Source organism: Opisthorchis viverrini (assembly GCF_000715545.1).
Source record: "Opisthorchis viverrini unplaced genomic scaffold opera_v5_158, whole genome shotgun sequence".
Classification (NCBI taxonomy): domain Eukaryota; kingdom Metazoa; phylum Platyhelminthes; class Trematoda; order Opisthorchiida; family Opisthorchiidae; genus Opisthorchis; species Opisthorchis viverrini.
In genome coordinates this window covers 238925-256820 of record NW_008751812.1, presented here as the reverse complement: position 1 = coordinate 256820, position 17896 = coordinate 238925, and the positions used below count along the sequence as shown (strand labels likewise).

The window sequence follows — 17896 nt, the reverse complement described above, 5'->3', positions numbered from 1 at the left end:
TAAGCTAGCACTAAGTCCCTCCCCCATCCACCTTTATTCTTTTCTTTACAATAAGGCTTTCAAATAAGTCATGGTTGTACGGCAGTGAAGCATCGGTGTTGAACACTGATGTCATGCTGTCGCTGATGATGATGATGATCCCATGTTTGCGAGTAAATGCATACGAATGCAACAATGGCAGTGCGTGAGCCCAGATAGTACATTGAATGATTTCTGTCGTCTTGACAGAACTCACCAAGGTTGCTGAGAGGTTTTCGACAGTCTACTACCTCTTGGTTATTCTCGAAGCTGAAGAATTTCATAAACGGATTCACTCGAGTTTTTTCCATTCACATCAGTGTAGGACAGAAAGCCCACAGTAACCCAAGCTGGGCAGAACCAGTAGTGAGACTTTTAAAATTTTTCGACGACCTTATGAGTAGTGTTACATCAAGAGAATATACGGTGATATCTAGAATATCATGCCAACTGAAATAAGAGGCGGCATTAGTACAGTACACTCGGTTGGAGGCTAGCCTTTTCTGGTGGGGCTAATTTTCGGTAAGACCGAATTTCATCTCAGAACCAACGTGACACAAAACGTCCGGTATTGCCTTATCACCGTCTACTACTGTTTCTTTTCGTATATTCATTTCAATTCTCATTCAAACAGAAGTTCATTAGCAGTGACGGTCACCTTCATCCACTGTTATCGCACCCTAGGTGGCGCGTTGGAAAAGTCACCACGACTACACTAACTGTTTGGTGGTGGTCCCTGATTAGCTTCCAGTAGAGTAGTCGTGGAGTCCCATAGTGAACGTTCCATACTGTGAACGAATTATCCCACTTTTGAGTAATTACATGTAAGAAAGAAGAGCAAGAGAAGCCATAAATCGTCCGGCAAGCAAATCTCATGAATCAAGAGGTATAGTTGTATGGATTCGAGATCCTGTGCGGTTGAAGCATGTACCGGAATGTCTGGTATGCTCATTCGTTCTACGAGATACAGTGAGTTATTGAAGGGACCGTTTGAATCGACTGTTTAAATTAGAGCACACTACATATAGCTGCACCGGTACCAAGGAGACTAACAGACAATGGCAAAATGTTACATAGTTAAAGACTCGAAGTACAGTGTTCTTGCATTATAAGAAATGCCTTCGAATAAGCGAAAGTAGCATACGTGGTGGCACAAATCCTTATTACATTAGAGATCCTTCTTATGGATACCAACCAACCAATAGACACTTTTTTTGCCAAAATGGTCCACTATCGAGGCTGTAAAATTGTTTCGCTGCATTTCTAATCTACTTGGAAAACGACAAAAGCTGGACACATTTGTACGTCTTTGTGATTTGGCATATCTCCCTGTTACGTACTTCACAGGGAAAGGGATCAATCAAGCGAAAACCTATCAATCCTAGAGTTTATGTTAGTTCTCGGCTCTTTCTTCAATGAATCAAAAAGAAGTAACATCGAACGAGTGAAAACGTATCACTGACTGGGAGGGCAGCAGCAACGTTTGAGTGATACGTGCACGGACCGCAGATCTTGCCTAGACAACCGCAAATAATGATGCAGATTCTGCATTTTTATGGTACAAACCTGGGGCCAGAATAAGCGAGCAAATATACCCAGGTCTAGGCTAGTGAATACTTCATGAGTTATGAGATATAAGGAGTAACTCAAAACCGCAGCAGTGAATTACTGATGACCTGTAAAGCCTTGAGAAAAAACTGTTACATCCCTATTATGTTGTCAAACATGAAGAAAGCGCTGTTTTACGCCCCTTGTTATTGAAAATGAATTGTTTTCTTCCAGTGAAATAGTTGGACTATGCCATGGTGTGATATTACCGAAAAAACAGTCCGTGAGCTACTCACTAAATGCAAGGATGGGACCAAACGTCCTGAGCGCTTGGTCAAACTACGGAACAATAAAATCACAAGAAAAGACCCCGAAGCTCCTTTGTCTGTTGGTTAACCATAGTGGGATCCATACATGGCTGTCGGTCCCATAAAACACTGCTTCTAAAATGCATCACTTTGTCGCACGTAACAACCACACAGCAACTCCCATACCTGCATCAGCTTACGGATAAGCATAAAAAGATGGGTATTCTTGCGATGGACAAAATGTAACCTGAAAAACGAGTTTGAAAGAAGTCATGAAAGGTGTGGGTGGTATCGGTGCATACCACCCTCCAACATGGGGTCCAGGTGACCCGACGCTTGGCCCGTTGCAGGATATGGCGGCCGACCGACACCACTCTCTTTATGTTGTCAGTTTTGGTCTAAATCGCCTTACGGCTCTTCTACATGTAGACACCTCAAAATGATTGTAGTAGTCTCGCAACATTCTCTTTCTCTATCCACTCTTCTCATTTCCAAATCGGAACCTCAAACTTATGAAATAGTTCATCAAGAATGTACGATAATTAGAAGGATTGGTCTAAATTGATGTTCTTGTCCAGACTGGTGACGATGGTGGTTAGATATGTTCTGTTTCAATCACTGCGGCTAAGGAACCCCTCCGTATCTTTATACAATCATATAAACGGTCTCACACGAGACGGCCCTGTAGCAGTAAACTCAAAATAGAAACCTTATTGATTCTTGAGGCCGTTCCTTATCAAGAACCGGCACTGTGATGATAGCCAAGGCAAAGTCAAGCACACAATGCAATGATTTCTTCAACTGTATGAAGGTTACTCATGATCATACACCGCTGTGACGTAGAGTGACTGCCGAAAAACTTTAAGCATATCATAGTAACCCAAAGCATGTGACCCATAATGAATCTGTGAAATCAAGTGTGAATGACCAATTACGTCAAGTAGAATGTATGAAAGGCGAATAAGCAACATTGAAGTTTAAATTCCAACGGAGTTTTTCTGCACTGTTTGGTGAAAAACGAACGTGGATAGCACGCTTATGGGTTGTACTTTTGCTTGCCAAGCGCAAAGTACCATGGAGCTTTTCAGTATCGCTGAGTAAGCTTGTGAACATACCAAAAACACAAGCACTGTATTTTGGAGGCCCATTTATCCAGTTGGGCGCAAAAGCAAGAAAACATAGATTGCGGGATAATACACGGATGGTATTTATCTCCTCGACCGATCAATCAGCAGTTTCATAACCGGAACTCATCACTAAAGAATGTACCATCAAAGCGCAAACATGATTAGTTGACTTGGGAATTGCAAAGTGTGGAAATCGGAATACTTGCAAAAGTTGTAGGGCGAATACCAACAGACCACATATCGTCCACAGTGTGTATGAAAATCCTATTGTTAAGAGCGATGTGGTCCAGCGAACACTAAACGCCTAGGACTTTGGTGTCAAGTCGTACCTTTAAGCTTTATGATACCTTGAAGATATCCTTATTCACCAACGTTAGGTGTCACCCGACTCGGTAAGACCTATGTCACGAACTCTACAAGCGTAGATTGCTTGTCAAAATCTCATAACCTGCTCTTTAGGCATCGGTCGATATTTTTGTGCAAGTATGGTGAGAAAGTAGTAGTAGTGGTTAATTAGTAGTTAGTGCAACACCATTTGAAACAAGTTTTGTCGAAACAGGTTTTTTAGGAAGTAGTAAGAGGTAACAGTTTCAAAGGAGATAACTCTCGCATAAAAGTGGAAGATATATGATTCTCTTGGAACAATACAAAAGGTGCAAAAGGTGACAAAAATAGTATCGGTCACAGGGTGCACCCGGGTGAAAACGGACTATCGATCACCGGGTGAAATTGTAGTGTTTTGGCTTCCAGGAAGCAAGACGAACAAACGTCAGGCTACTTGTGCGTGCGGGAACGTGAAAAATAAACAATGTGAACAGGAGGAGAATTATCCCGCACAAAGGATAAAATAGATTAGAAACTTACTACTTAGAAAGTAAGATCAGAAAAAAGTGCTTTCAAATGGCACGAGCGCTTTTTGAAGAGTCATCAAAATGAAACCAGTAAAGATCGCACGCCTCGATTTGATTTTCGTGCCTAGGAATAGGGCGACGCTACATCCTATCCGACTACAAGCTAATCACACTGCTGGTCAGTGACTTCAAGTTGAATGAGTGTTCATAATATTAGCTAGGGAGTTATAGATTCAAATTATCTTAAATAAGGACAGGTCAGAAGCCTAGATTAACTTCTCTTGTATGATAAAAAAAAACCAGTATAAGGCAAAGGAAGTGAATCAACGTGGTTGAAGGCCGTTACGATCCAGGCAATTTTCGATCGGAATCCGCTTACAAGATTTCCGATTCTTCGTCCTGGAAGGAACTTCTGTGACCTCTAGACTCGAAACGGCACCTGCTTTTTGACCAGTATCATAAAAATTGTGATCTTAAATTTGGTAACTGAATGAGGAAGTACCACAGTTAAACAAGACAAGACAGTGATACGTCTATCACAGTCTCAAGAACCTACTTATGCTCCACCCGTGAGGCTGTTGTAACGGCCAACTTTTAGCCCCGATCAAGACCGTGTACAGTACACTAGTGCACACAAAGCTGCGGACGTGTATGACCCCAGAACTAGGCTGGGAACTGCTCAAAGCAGGAAAAAAGAAACGGCCACGAAAATGTCGTGCACACTTCTCAGTGATTAGAACGTTTTTCTGAGTGAAATTGCCAGGAAAGTGTCACGGAACTGCTTGTACATGAGACAGCACATCATAGGCGGCTCTATAACTGTCACGCTCATTTTTCAGTTGATCGCAGTACCGTTGATGTAAAGGTGGGTGTTCGGATGTGAAATCACAACGGAAATCTTTAGAACTCTAATTTATTCCTAGTCGTATTGATATCTCCTGTCAAGGCTTCGGCTTTCTAAGTTCGCTTTGCAGCTGTGCATCGAAAGGATATGACAACGGTGTGATTTGTGATAAACTAATCGGCCGAGCCCCCCTCAGTGCCATTCTCGCTGGAAGTTGAATGGAACGTTTGAAGTCACAGTCAATCCAGTGTTTGCACATCATTTTGAGGTTGAGGAAAATAAAATTAATGCAACTTGTTGCTGCTTTTGACCCACATCATGCCGCGAATTTTTATTGTACCCAAAAGGTAATCTATTTTATTTTGAAAGTGGCAAGAACTGAGGTGCTTCTAAAACCCTAGGGGGCATATGTCCCTGAATAATCGTTACTAGCAATCAAACGAACATTTAAGTGATCGCAAAAGAGGAAAATAACGCAAACTCACCATCCCAACAATTGGTTTTTTACAAGCAAAACAAAATCCTTTGGGTGCTGTGATTGCGCCTTGCTGAGCAAGCTCATTTGATAGATCACTCATCATACTGGACAAGACGTGATTGGGTCCTTGGACTGAGGAATCATTGTTGACATCGTTTGCCATATCGTTAGGTAGGGCGACAATACGCCTAGCTGGTTGGCGTTGCAATTTTCCGTTTGTAGTGCGCCCCCGAGAGAGATTGTTTTCCGTGTGGTTAGTGTCTACGCTGGTGGTCTGTGCCGGTGTGCCATCCACGCTGTCCGTTGGAGCCGAATGAACATCGAAGTCAGCTGAGGGTGATGGATGTTGTTGCCGTTTTTGTTGTTCCAGCTGATTTGTTAGAAAAGAGATGGGAGTTTACAGTACCTGTCATAGTCGTAGAGTGCAAAAAGCGACCACTTGAATCGTCATTTTCACCGGCAAGAACAGTACAATAATTCTGATAAAACTTGTTAATAATATTGTTGCCTTCCGAACAATGAGTATTGTATTAAATACTTCCCGACGTGTTTGTAGAGCTCGCCATCAGGATGACTCCGAAAAAGATAACAGCCGAGCAATGTAGCCTAGTTGAAAACATTATGAGCTTTTATTTAGACGGCCATCGTTCGAATCCACGATTGACCATCTGCAGTTGGGATTTCGCCCCCAATTTAAACTCATGTACGCATGTTTCATCATTGAAGACTTTGAAGATACTCTCACGTTTTTTCGGAAGAAAATTATGGGAACTTTATCGTATCTATGTGGAAGGAAGGTGGATTAATACATGTGTTAGAGTCCCGAATGAAATGTTGTCATAGAAACAATTTTGGTAGAACACGCTAAAAAATTGGGAAAGGTTTCTATAAGAGGGAAAACTAGATCTAGTTGTTTCACCTCTACTTTCGAACGTATGCATGATGCTGAGTGCTTCACGTGCGGAAAATAGTGACTGAAATTCGTAGACATACTGGTCATAAATAAAGACCTCGATTTATATGAAAGCTTTTTTTCAGCGGCACAAGGCGCGTTCCCACTGAAACATCGACTGTCCTAGTCGAACAAGGCTCATTTGCGATGCCCCATGCTCACATGAAATGTCTATCAGCACTGGAGAAGAAAAGCCAACCTTTATCCAACCTAGGAGTTGGTACACGTTCTTATTGTTTCTGACACAGAAGTAGAAACCCGAAACACGGAACCAAATCGTTAGAGACAAGCTCCTTAAGAAGACCCACTCAGGCCTGTGCTGAAGAGATAAAAAAAATGAGGCGGAGAGACGGACCAAAAAAGGCATTCAGCTACTTAGGGGATAGTGTCCTGTAGGCAGAGTAAAGACACCCAAAAGACATTTAAAAACGCGTGGCTCCGTGAGATAGTCGCTTCGTTGCGACTGCCCACAAAAAGGCTTCAAATGAAATGACGTACGACACATCGAACTTGTCATAGTTTATAGGGGAAACTATTTAGAAGGTTACTGAAAACTCTTTGACAATCCACACTCATTTGTATATCAATTTGGATTTCACAGGAGACTCTAGTGAATCCCTCTTTTGTGATATATTATGGGGTATTCAAGAGTTTTCGGCTTCCTTGTGAGTAGTTTCCTTTATCAAAATATACTGCAAGATCTCGAATATCGCACCAGCTGAAACCTGAGGCGGCATTCGTGCGACACATTTAAATGAAGAATGTCGTAAACAATAGATTCATTTGTATCTCTCGTAAAAACGAAACTGATTTGTAAATCAGTGTATTCGCCGCCATCAGTTGATTCAACTTTTAGGTAGTTTCATTCATTAGATCCAAAAATTTTCGCACCGTTTGTTACTTTTTGTCCAAAAATGTGGATGAACAGCTGAATCAGTACCAAACGCACGAAAGCGCGTTGCGCCTTCGACAATGAATTTGGACGGGGCCGGGTCTTACACGAAAACTTGCTTGAATGTGATCAAGGAGGACAATGTGACTAATGCGAATCCGTCAGATGCTTTCATTGCTTGATTGAACCCGGGTCATCTTACTGGTGCACATCGCTATTTGTTATTCTGTCAAAGCGATACACCAGAAAATCAGGGTGAGAAGCAAAATGTCTCCATTCACTCAGAAAACCTCTATTAATCGATGGTCTGATCAATCATACAAATTCACTAGTTCTGCGGCTGAACCCAGTCCAGTAACCTAGAGTGATTCGATTGACATTCGACATTTGGGATGTCACTAGTTCACTAGTTCATCGAACAAGCTTCCCTTTATCGTCTGTACCACGATCGTTGGTGCTTGAAACTAGTAACATATAAGAGCAGCAAAAGGATGAAATCACCTGTGTGGTGTGATTAACTGGGATGGACAAATGTGACACAAGCGTGGGCATCACAGTCCCACTGCTCTGGGATGCAAATTACACCCGATCTGGTACTGCCAAGGTACCAACTAAGCCAAAGGGTAAGCACATGTACAGAGTATAGCTCACCTTCGTGAGGGGTATCGGCAGCAGTTTCTGTACGCTCATTTTGGGTTGTTGTACTCCTCATTTGACACCAGTCACATATCTTCCGGGCTAAGTTCAGTGAACTTTCTGCACCTTGATGATAGCCAGACATATCCACAACTATACGGAGTTAGTCCGTGTGTGCTTGCGCAAGTCAATGAAAGTAACCACCATCGGTACAATGGACAAGGAAAATGATGAACACGATATCATTGGAGGTACACACCTTAATCTTCCTTGCTGGTGGCTGACTTAGGCAAGTGTCTGGTTTTATGTGTTTTGTACCATCAGGAAAAAAAACCACACCTTTTCAAGCGAATTGCAGACAGGCCTCAATGTAACCGAGGTGTCAAGTGTTGGTCAGGTATCCGGCTGGGGACAATAGGTGTGTCCCTGACATGGGACACAAAAATGTTCGCTTTGTGGCAGTGTCAGTTGCAAGTTTCACGGTCTGACAATCCGTATATTTTTGGCGGGCTTAATGGACAACTTAATGGGACAACCGATAAGTGTCCGTAAGGCTAGACCTACTGGATATATCGAGCCGCACGCGTTTCAACCTTATGGAGTGAAGTGTTTGTTTGTTTGAGACTGGTTGTCATGGTTACAGACGGAGCAACTGAGTCAGAACAGGGTTAATTGAGCCCACATTGCTCTCTATGCAGTTTGTAAACGACGGTCGTAAAGATCTCTGTCGCAATGTGATATAAATTTCGCAATGAATTTCGTCACACCGATAAACACGTATTTCCAAAATGGTCAATCTGTCGCAAGAACCGCTATGATGTGTAGCAATTTTCGAAACCTCTAAGATTGCTAGTCTTGTGTAAGTGCGTTTGTACAACGAATACCTGTCTTGCTTCCTATATGCGATCTACTTAATCAGATGTATCATCGAAATCATCTGAAAATACGACAAAAACTTGTTGCAGACTAATAAAAGCCATGAATCAGTGGCGTTAGAATTACACGAATAACGATGATGAAATCATCGGCATCTGTTGTTTACGATCCTAGAAACAAACAATCAAATATATTTTTTTACGATCCTTTTATAGTGAAGGTGTGGCACGTTTGGTTGTTAATCCGATCAAACGTTTACACACCCTAGGTATGACTCGTTGTGAAGAACACACTCAAGTGAATCATAAATTGACCTAAACAATTGATCGGTCTTGATGAACTGACCTATACCTATGCCCCGGCCCGATTATAGGTGATTTGTAATCACCCTATATAGCTCCACGGTTATTCTTACATTGGGAAGAATCACCAGTGGTTGCAGTTTGCGCGATAATGTCAGACGACTGATTGTACTGCACTGTTATCCACCCATTTACGTCAACTGAACATACAAGTTAGTCGGGCACATTCGACACCTCCTATTAGGCATGGCAAAGAGCGGGTGCATCAACCGATAGGCTGTACAACTGATTTTACGGTAGCTGATTGGGAACTTCACTTCGCCAAGCCACACCACTGGTATCAGCCATTGCTGTACAAACTCTTATGGTTTAACAGGTGCAGATGAACACGTACGTTTACCTTCGGATTATCTCTGCTGTTATCAAGTCTGGAATTGCTCGACAATTAGAGAAAACAGAGGTTATCACGAAGTGCGTGAGCATAGTTCACCCCACGACGTTTACCAAAAAGAAGATCTACAAGTAAATATTTTTGGTTTTCAAATTGTTTATTTATTGACACGAAGGTCCTCGGAAGAGGACACAACTGCAATGGAACACAGAATCAATTTAAACTAATTCAACCACTGGGCAGTTCGTGAGGTTAACTTGGCTGAACTCGGTCGATATAAGTGCTTAGGTCTGGCTTAATAATTGACGCTAACTAAATTATATATACATATATATATATATATATATAATTCATACTGCAGTCTTTTCTCAGTTTATCAACCTTTTCACAGCATACATGGTGTGTTGTCGACCTATGCGTTATACATCCAATCTTACTACAGTGGCGTTAGTCCAACACAAAATCGCTCTGTAAGAGCGTGAAAACTCGGAAAAAGTGTGCCAAAACAAATTTTCGCCTCGATTTTTTGGACTACGTGAAAACCGGGCTCGTTGGCCATTTAGGAGACGACAGTCCCTTAAGGCTCCAGGTTATGCACTATGAAGCACTCGCGAAGCGACGTAAGTCTTTTATGGACAGTTACGGATAGCTAAAGATTTATGAGGTGGATTGGCGCGCGCTCTGAATGGAATGGAACTTCCTGTACCAGTGTTGCAGACCAAGAAATATGACAGGGAAGTGAATAAGCGACTTATTCAGTGGTCTGTCATCTTTTCCGTTGCAGGCGACAGTCCAATAAGTCGACCGAGGTGGTTTCCCAACTGTGCACAGGCGTCCAGTGTACTAACTACTGCTCCTCGGTAAGCCCGCCTTGGATGTCGATCATTCACCATACATAATATACGTGCACATACATGCAATAAAGATGTTAAATAACCTTCCTGTGGGCAATTATTTAGGTGAATAAAAAAAATCTCCATCTTGAACGTGTTCCCATGAATATGCATTTCCTCAAATTGCCACAGAAAGTGCTTCACAAGCGATATTTATCCACAGATCATGAATAATTTGACATGAATAACTTAACTACTCTTCATCAGTATCACGTTTCTGCTTTGTTCTTTTGCTTTCCCGCAGTGGGAAAACGTGTTATTCCTTTCTTTAATGCATTCAAAACATGGGGACCAATAAGGGAATTACGGAATACCTATTATCACCGTTTAACTTTGGATCCCAATTAAACGAGCGGTTAGGGCGTTTTGTCTAAACCTGGTCAGGCAGAACTACAGGGAACCAGAAGAACAAATAAAAAATGTGCTACCAGTGGGTGAGAGTTATTTGATATACGTGTACGAACCTGGGTAGCGAAAATAAACAGATCAGTGCTGACTAACCAGAGTAATCGCGCCAGGACAAAGAAGGACCACTCAAAGGATACTGATGTGAATACGAAATTACAACGCACAATATATTCTATCCAAAAAAACATACGAAATTGCGGCAAACGTACGTGTGCTGAACATTGTTGGACGTCCTGTGTGCTTTTTTGGCAGGCACGTTATCTATGGTCGTTGGCTTGTTCGCTGAGCTGGGCAATTTGATTGCAAACGTTTCATCACCAATCGAGGTGACATCATCAGTGCGTTATTGGGGAGCGTAGTGGTGCGTAGCGGTGGGTTAGTGGTGATGGTGTCACCTCGATTGGTGATGAAACGTTTGCAATCAAATTGCCCAGCTCAGCGAACAAGCCAACGACCATAGATAACGTGCCTGCCAAAAAAGCACACAGGACGTCCAACAATGTTCAGCACACGTACGTTTGCCGCAATTTCGTATGTTTTTTTGGATAGAATATATTGTGCGTTGTAATTTCGTATTCACATCAGTATCCTTTGAGTGGTCCTTCTTTGTCCTGGCGCGATTACTCTGGTTAGTCAGCACTGATCTGTTTGGGTATTTTGCCCTACGTCTGCAGTTAAAGACTAGTGCAAATATGCGAAATCGAGCGTGTAATTATGAATCGTGATCCTTCGGTCAGATCACTGTCCCTCGCATGCTTCAATCTGTGATTCCAATGTGCGTTTTATTGTCGTGCAAGCAACCCCACTGCTTGGGTTTTTCTGTAGACAGATTTGACCAGAATGGTCGCCTTAATTTTCTGAGGCAAGCTCATAGGGACTCATTTAGATTTCAGCGATTCGGTTGACTGAATGAGTTGGCCACAATATTCTGTTTTCATCCAAGCGGATTGGAAATGACTTCACCGCCTGCCTCCCGCGACATCTATACTCAGAATCCTCTGGTTGGCTGGGTGTGCGTTGAATGCAATTTTTGCCTGATCAAGTACCTGCAGAGTGGAAGTTTAAAGGCTAGGTATGGACGCTGAAGATACTGACCAATCTGACATGTTTGAATGCTGTTAGTTCTCAAACGAAACATTGCGATCCAACGAAAGTTCAGGATTTTAGTAGTAGATAAAGTTCCTGTTCACATGCTTCTCACGCAGATATCTTCAGTTGATGCCTATACTTCGCAGCATTGTGTGAGTCGGATAACACTCCCGGTGCTGCACATCGAAACAAGCCTTTACATCGTCGGTGAATTGCCTAAACGCTGAGCTGTGCTCAAGCTTGCTAGGTATCGTAGCGATTTGCGTCAACTTGGGTTCCAGAAGAAAAACAATAGCAGTTAGGTCTCAGGGTGCAGTGTCGTGTCAAGAAATTTCTGCTACGCAGTTTTACGTTCTATCGCAAAGTTACTCAGCAGAAAATAAAAGTTGACACCTGAAAATCACACTGGACAACTGACAATTCCATTCTTGTTATAAATTTATGCATTCGAGAAATTTCACCTATTACTAGGGGAGTAAACGAGATACACCAAAAGTAGTCATTTTGTATACTTGTACGAAACGTCGTCCATCCAATCACTTTTTGCATTCACTAATTTTAGTAAAACTTATTCCCAAAAATCAACCAAAAGTTCGCACCAGGTAAAACGATGTTCAAAATTTTAGCAACAAAAGCCTAAGACCCCACTTTTTGGAAAAAAATAGGTTGAAGCAACAGTTTAACTTCTAACACAACATATAATAATATCACATAGAGACCAGCCTGCATTATAATATGCTATTCTAAGCTACCACGTGGTGTTAGTCTTGTTTAAATTCTCAAGTTTTTTTCTAGAAAGGCGTGTGTGACACCCATCTTTGTGTACTACGCGGACGAATTCCAAAGTTAGACAGTACTCGCCTCTACTTCATTTGGACGATTGCCACTGTAATTTTGTGTGGTGCGACATCCAATGTATGGGCGTCTGTGGGTCATTAGGAATGAGAAAACTGACTATACAGGTGGCATTCACTGTCGACCATACGGTTCATCCATCTGGACCAGAAAGACATGAAAGAAGCTATTCCGTGGCGACACTTATACTGGCCTTGTCGAACTTCGTTCTATATTCCTAATGTAATGTGCAAGTGTCCCCCTAACCAGAGTAACAGAACGAGCTGTAGGCGATGGGATTGTACTTCTATACGCTGTGGCAGAAAGGAAGACGCATCAATATACCGTACGGTGCAAATTTGCATGCTGTTGAGGCATCTCGGATGGGATAGGGTTTCGTGTATACTACACTATACATACTATATACTATACTATTCTATAACTATACTCACTTTATTGCTTAGTTGACCTCGTTTTACGCCTGTAGAGCGGACCCAAGAACAGCAAAAAGGATTCCGGCCGGGAATCGACTGTGTGGATCAAATTTCTACACTGTCCATTTTTAAAGCAGCGGCATGCACACAGGCGCCTTACAATCTTGGTGTTCCCCGACTTCAAGTACGCGCTCGATTCTGGCAGCCAGGTAGATCTTGTCAACACCTTTTTCAACAGGGTATGGGAGCTTTCTAAAAGTTTTCCCAGAAACAGTGGTGTCCATTTGTTTTTTGTTCTTGTTGTTGTTTTATTTCTTGATTGATCAAGTTGTGAGACGAACACTGAAGCCAATGAGTTCAAGTCTCTAGGAGCAAACCTTGTTGACTTGAAATATGCAGGCGAAATTGCAGAAAGCGCAAATGTAACATGAAAGGCTGACCCAAGTCATCTGGTACTTCCGCATGTGCTTCGTGCCCGCAAAGTGAAGTTATGTTCCGGGACGTAGTCTCTGAGAAACGTGTCTCTGAGAATTCAAGAAATGACACTGGAGGCTGTGAAATACTGCACGTATCTCGGACGTCCCATTAGTTCTGACGGTAGTGTGGTAGATGAAGTGAATAGGAGAACCTCGAAGGTCAGAAATACGCTTTCCAATGGGCGCCACTTGTGGTGTGGAAAAGGTAACTCAATGGGTCTCAAACGACGCGTGTATCAGACTATAGTGTAGACTGTACTGTTTTACGGCTGTAAGACTTGGTCACCTCGGGCGAATTATATGAGACATCATCAGATTTCTGACCACCCGCCTTCCAGAATCACGACCGAGTTTGGCTGGAATCGGTGAATTCACAATGGGATGATCAAAAGGAGTGTCTTTGGTAAGGCAAAGGTACCGCCCTTAAAGAGTGCATTCAGCACTGCAAGCTAAGGTGGCTCGACCATTTGCCACATATGACTAATCGGAGTGTTGGAAGCCTAAAGGTGGACACGTTGACAAGGTACAAAGGAATCGAGGATGTTACGGGAAGCGTGGTTGCCGTTGGTGCTGTTCGCCTTTCAGGATTGGGTACACGTGACGCTCCCTGTGCTTGCCTCGAGACACCGAACGACACGGTTGCCAGCCGGTCTTAGCGGTATTCAGACTGTTATTTTCTGACAAGATTATCTGGCTGAATGGTGGGGGTGGGGGCACTTTGGGTGTTTGTAACAGGCAAGCCCTAGGTCCTTCCGTCTTCCTCCTTGCATTCTTCTTTCGGTTAAAAGGGATAATTGAAATAAACTGACATGGTTGCACGGTAGTGAATCACCAGTGTTCTCATATGGTGTTGCTGTTTGACAACATTAAGATCGTATTTTCTGATCAGTGAATTTGCACACTTCGTTCAATCAAATACAAACTACTTTGCTGATAGTTGGACAAAAGCATCCTATTTGATATGACCTGTGCAGCAATAGAACAGGTAAGTAGCCGAACGCTGTGTCCAGCTGATCGGAATGACAGTTTTCGCTTTACTTCTTCACTTGATGGGCAGAATTTCCTGAATTTTAGAAGTTGAAACAGAGCTGCAACAATCACCGATCCAGCGTTAGTTCCATATATATTTCAGTACTTGTTCCGGATAGCTAACTCTGCTTATGGAGGTGTGAGACGTGGTAAGATAACATGTTTTCTACATCCACCTTCTCAAGCGAATTTTCAGCTGAGCATCCTAACGAGTTGTAGAAGGATACAAATAGGTATAAAAATGTTCAAAAATTCCAATTGTGGGAGTAGGCCGCATGCTCATAAATAAGTAGTGAACTGAAGGTTAAATGGCTCACATTTGTTGCATCTCCAAGGATTCACACCAAAAATATGAGGGCGGTCTTAAGGTGACCAAATCCTTTATAAGCAGTGGGTGTAGGACGTAAAATTACGCGGGATTTTCAAAACGCAGGTCTTTTATGTGGTCACGCCAGGAAATACCAGAAGATAACTGAACTCCGAGGGACTTAGTGCACTTCACATGCGCTAAGGCGTAACGGCTGGTGATCACCGGAAAGAGTACGGATTGTAAAACACTCGACTGCTCATCAAGTATACGCATAAACACAATTTCGGCAAAATTGGTTGAATACTGATTTAGGTAACTGATGTGCGACCAAGAAAAGGTGCATGTCAAGACAACCTGAATTCAGCGGCTAGAAAAAAGCTCTTACCAGCTACGATATTATGAACATACTCTACTACAAGGCTTGAGTCAAAATGTGTGAAATCTGTATGAAATCTAAAACGAAATGGTAACACGACAGTTAGTCCTGACTCATTTGTTGTCATGGTTGATTGAATATTTCAACGTATGGCCACAAAACTCCTGAAGAAAGGGGTACTCCCGTTGAGAAACACGTTAGTTATCCAGAGGCGGCATACTGTAATCACTATGTGATAGCTTCAGATAAAGCATCGATAACATCTTCAGCCTCTGTATACTCTTTTTATAGGCTCCATGAAATGTTTCGAGTACGTTTACCCGAAAAGTATTGAGGAGAGTTGTTGCTAGATATTGCTACCCGCTAATGCAAAGCAAATGAAGAAATGAGTGCAAAACTGCAGGTGTGGGTGAACAAGAGATGGTTTTGGAACTATCAGAGATATGAAATGGAGTTGTGTCTTGCGATCTTTCCCCCAACCTGAACTTAGCGGATAATATGGAGTGACAATGTGGCTGAGCGGTCATACCACTTTGATGGACGTCTATTCAGCGCACGAAGTTTTGCTTCAATGAGTCTTGTACAGCAAAATAAATCCGCATAGAATAGAGGAAAATGTTGGTAGCTCAGGTAGCGTAGGCGGTCTTCAGTTTGTTCGCTGAGCTGGGCTCGATCGGTGATGAGAAGCTTGCAATCGAATTGCGCTGCGCAGCTCAGCGAACAAATCAACGACCGAAGCCGCATCGGTAAGCTTGAGGACGACTGTGTGGTGTTTGTGCGCACACATATTGAGCTGCAACGCCTAGCTGATAAAAACGGTATTGCTGACGAACAGTTTGGCCTACGCATCAGCGCAAAGTAAACGCTTACTGTGTCCCACCTTCGTCTGAAAGAGTCCTCAACATTCAGTCAAGATTGGGGCATGATTTGCGGATTACTTTAGGTACGTTTGACAGTTCGGTAATGCTGTTCGTTGACTTAACGTTGAAGGTGAACAGAGATCCCTGTTTTTAGGTATATTGTGACTTAAGCACACCCGACCAATGTGTGCGAAGAACCGAAACATACGACAGGAGATAAAACTGCGTGTACAAAAGATGATCCCCTTGTACGGCAATGAAACGCCAACCATACAACGGCACTACTCAAAACGTGATCAAATTTCACACGCGACACATGGTATGCATACATGGGGTAAGTTGAACTGCGCATCAGTCAGTAGACCAATCAGTGGGCACGTTGTCATGGGATAGGGACTATGGTCCTGCATAACTGTCACTTTGGTTGTAACATATTTGCCAAATGGAAGAATAAAGGATCAGGGAACGGATACAAGTCAGTCACCAGGGATTAGAATCACGGCGGAAAGAAGCGTTGACATCTGGATACATTTGTTAAGGGCCTGATTGCCAGCATCAAGCTCGTGAAATGAGAAGCGGAAGCATCAAACAGGGCTGTGTGGAAACGAACAATACAGTCGGCATTCCATCGATCAGCGTTCTCTAGTCACACAGTTCAGGTATGAAATCACAAGTCCACAAATCTGTTGGACCTGCAACGTCCGAGGTCATGGTCGGACTGCTCGGTATGGACTGGTTGTCTATCAGGAAATGAACAGAAATCCATCGGAAAAAACTTCCTGAGAGTATCAGGTAGATAAGCCTGAGATGGTGCTATATCTAACCACCGTCTTACGAGTTTCTCAAAAGACTTCCAGACCCAAGAAACTTTCGTTCTGCTAGATACCTCTTCTTGAAGGTGTCGTTTTGACCGTCCGTGACCTTCATAAACGAAACCATCGTTTAACTAGAAAATGAATAAGACAGCCAAAATGAGGCAGGGTAACAATGCTACCGCGACTTCGGTAGCTTCAATCACAAATGGCCGTTAAACTGTCAGGTGAAAAGTCACTCGAATGCTTATGCAGTGCTCATCTGAAATAATGGTGCACAAAATACTCTCATCTACATGGTCATTGCTAAAAATTCAAAGTTGGCTAAAGCGTGGCGAACGCCAGTCCACATCGATCGATTTTTCATCGGTACATAGCTGTAAACCCCGCTAATGGCACACCGTTAGACTTGGAAAAATAAAGCGTCCATGAAGAAACAACTTGGGTTCATCCACAAAAAAACTTAATTCTCGGCTGACAGAATTATTCGATTTTGAATTTCAAACGTCCGTAACAAAGGGAATATCGGGATGCGGTAGGTGTTGAAATTCACTATTGTCATCTAAATGAGAGGATAGTTTTTCACTGGCAATCGATCAACAGACCTCTCCTTTATGGTATGTCGAACGCGATTCAAGTAAGATGAAGGATGCTTCGAACTTAGGCTCTCAACTATTTTGACATAGTTTGCAAGGCATGGGGAAATTGAAAGATATTTGTCAATGCTGAATTACACTGGTTTTTGTGGATGTATTTTACCATTTAGAAATGATTGTCTTCGGTGCACGTGTTGACAAGCTCTGGTGATTCGAGTGAATACGCGTAAACGTAAATGTCAATCTCCTAATATACTTGTGTATGACTCATCTATCCAGTCATTCGAAAACCATCCAACATTCAGGCTATTTTGTTTCAAATCAGTTAATATGTAAGTGAATACGGTTGACAGCAGACAAAAAACAGCGACTTATCTGCAGTACGGTTCTTCATCATCTAGCCATTTTGAGGACGCTGGCTGAAGTGGAAATATTCGAAACCTCGAGATCCGAAGCATAACAAAATTAACTTCCCTAGTTCAATGAAGAGCTGAGGCATCTTAGCTTTGTGTTCTTTGAACAACTTATGGTTTGTATTCTCATGTGATTTACTATC

At 42.5% G+C, this 17896-nt stretch overlaps 2 protein-coding genes across 2 annotated transcripts in view; one reads left to right on the top strand and one right to left on the bottom strand.

Annotated features, from left to right (window-relative positions):
- The window catches only part of T265_14193 (hypothetical protein), a gene marked incomplete at both ends in the record, with an annotated part of 64591 nt that overhangs the window by 8801 nt on the left and 37894 nt on the right, over positions 1 to 17896 (bottom strand). Inside the window, one exon of the mRNA XM_009172476.1 lies at positions 5182 to 5544. Within this exon, the coding sequence (XP_009170740.1) occupies positions 5182 to 5544 (363 nt within the window). The remainder of the gene's footprint in view (positions 1 to 5181; positions 5545 to 17896) is intronic.
- T265_07033 (hypothetical protein) overlaps positions 1 to 17896 on the top strand; it is a gene marked incomplete at both ends in the record, with an annotated part of 70191 nt that overhangs the window by 15705 nt on the left and 36590 nt on the right. The window lies entirely within an intron of this gene.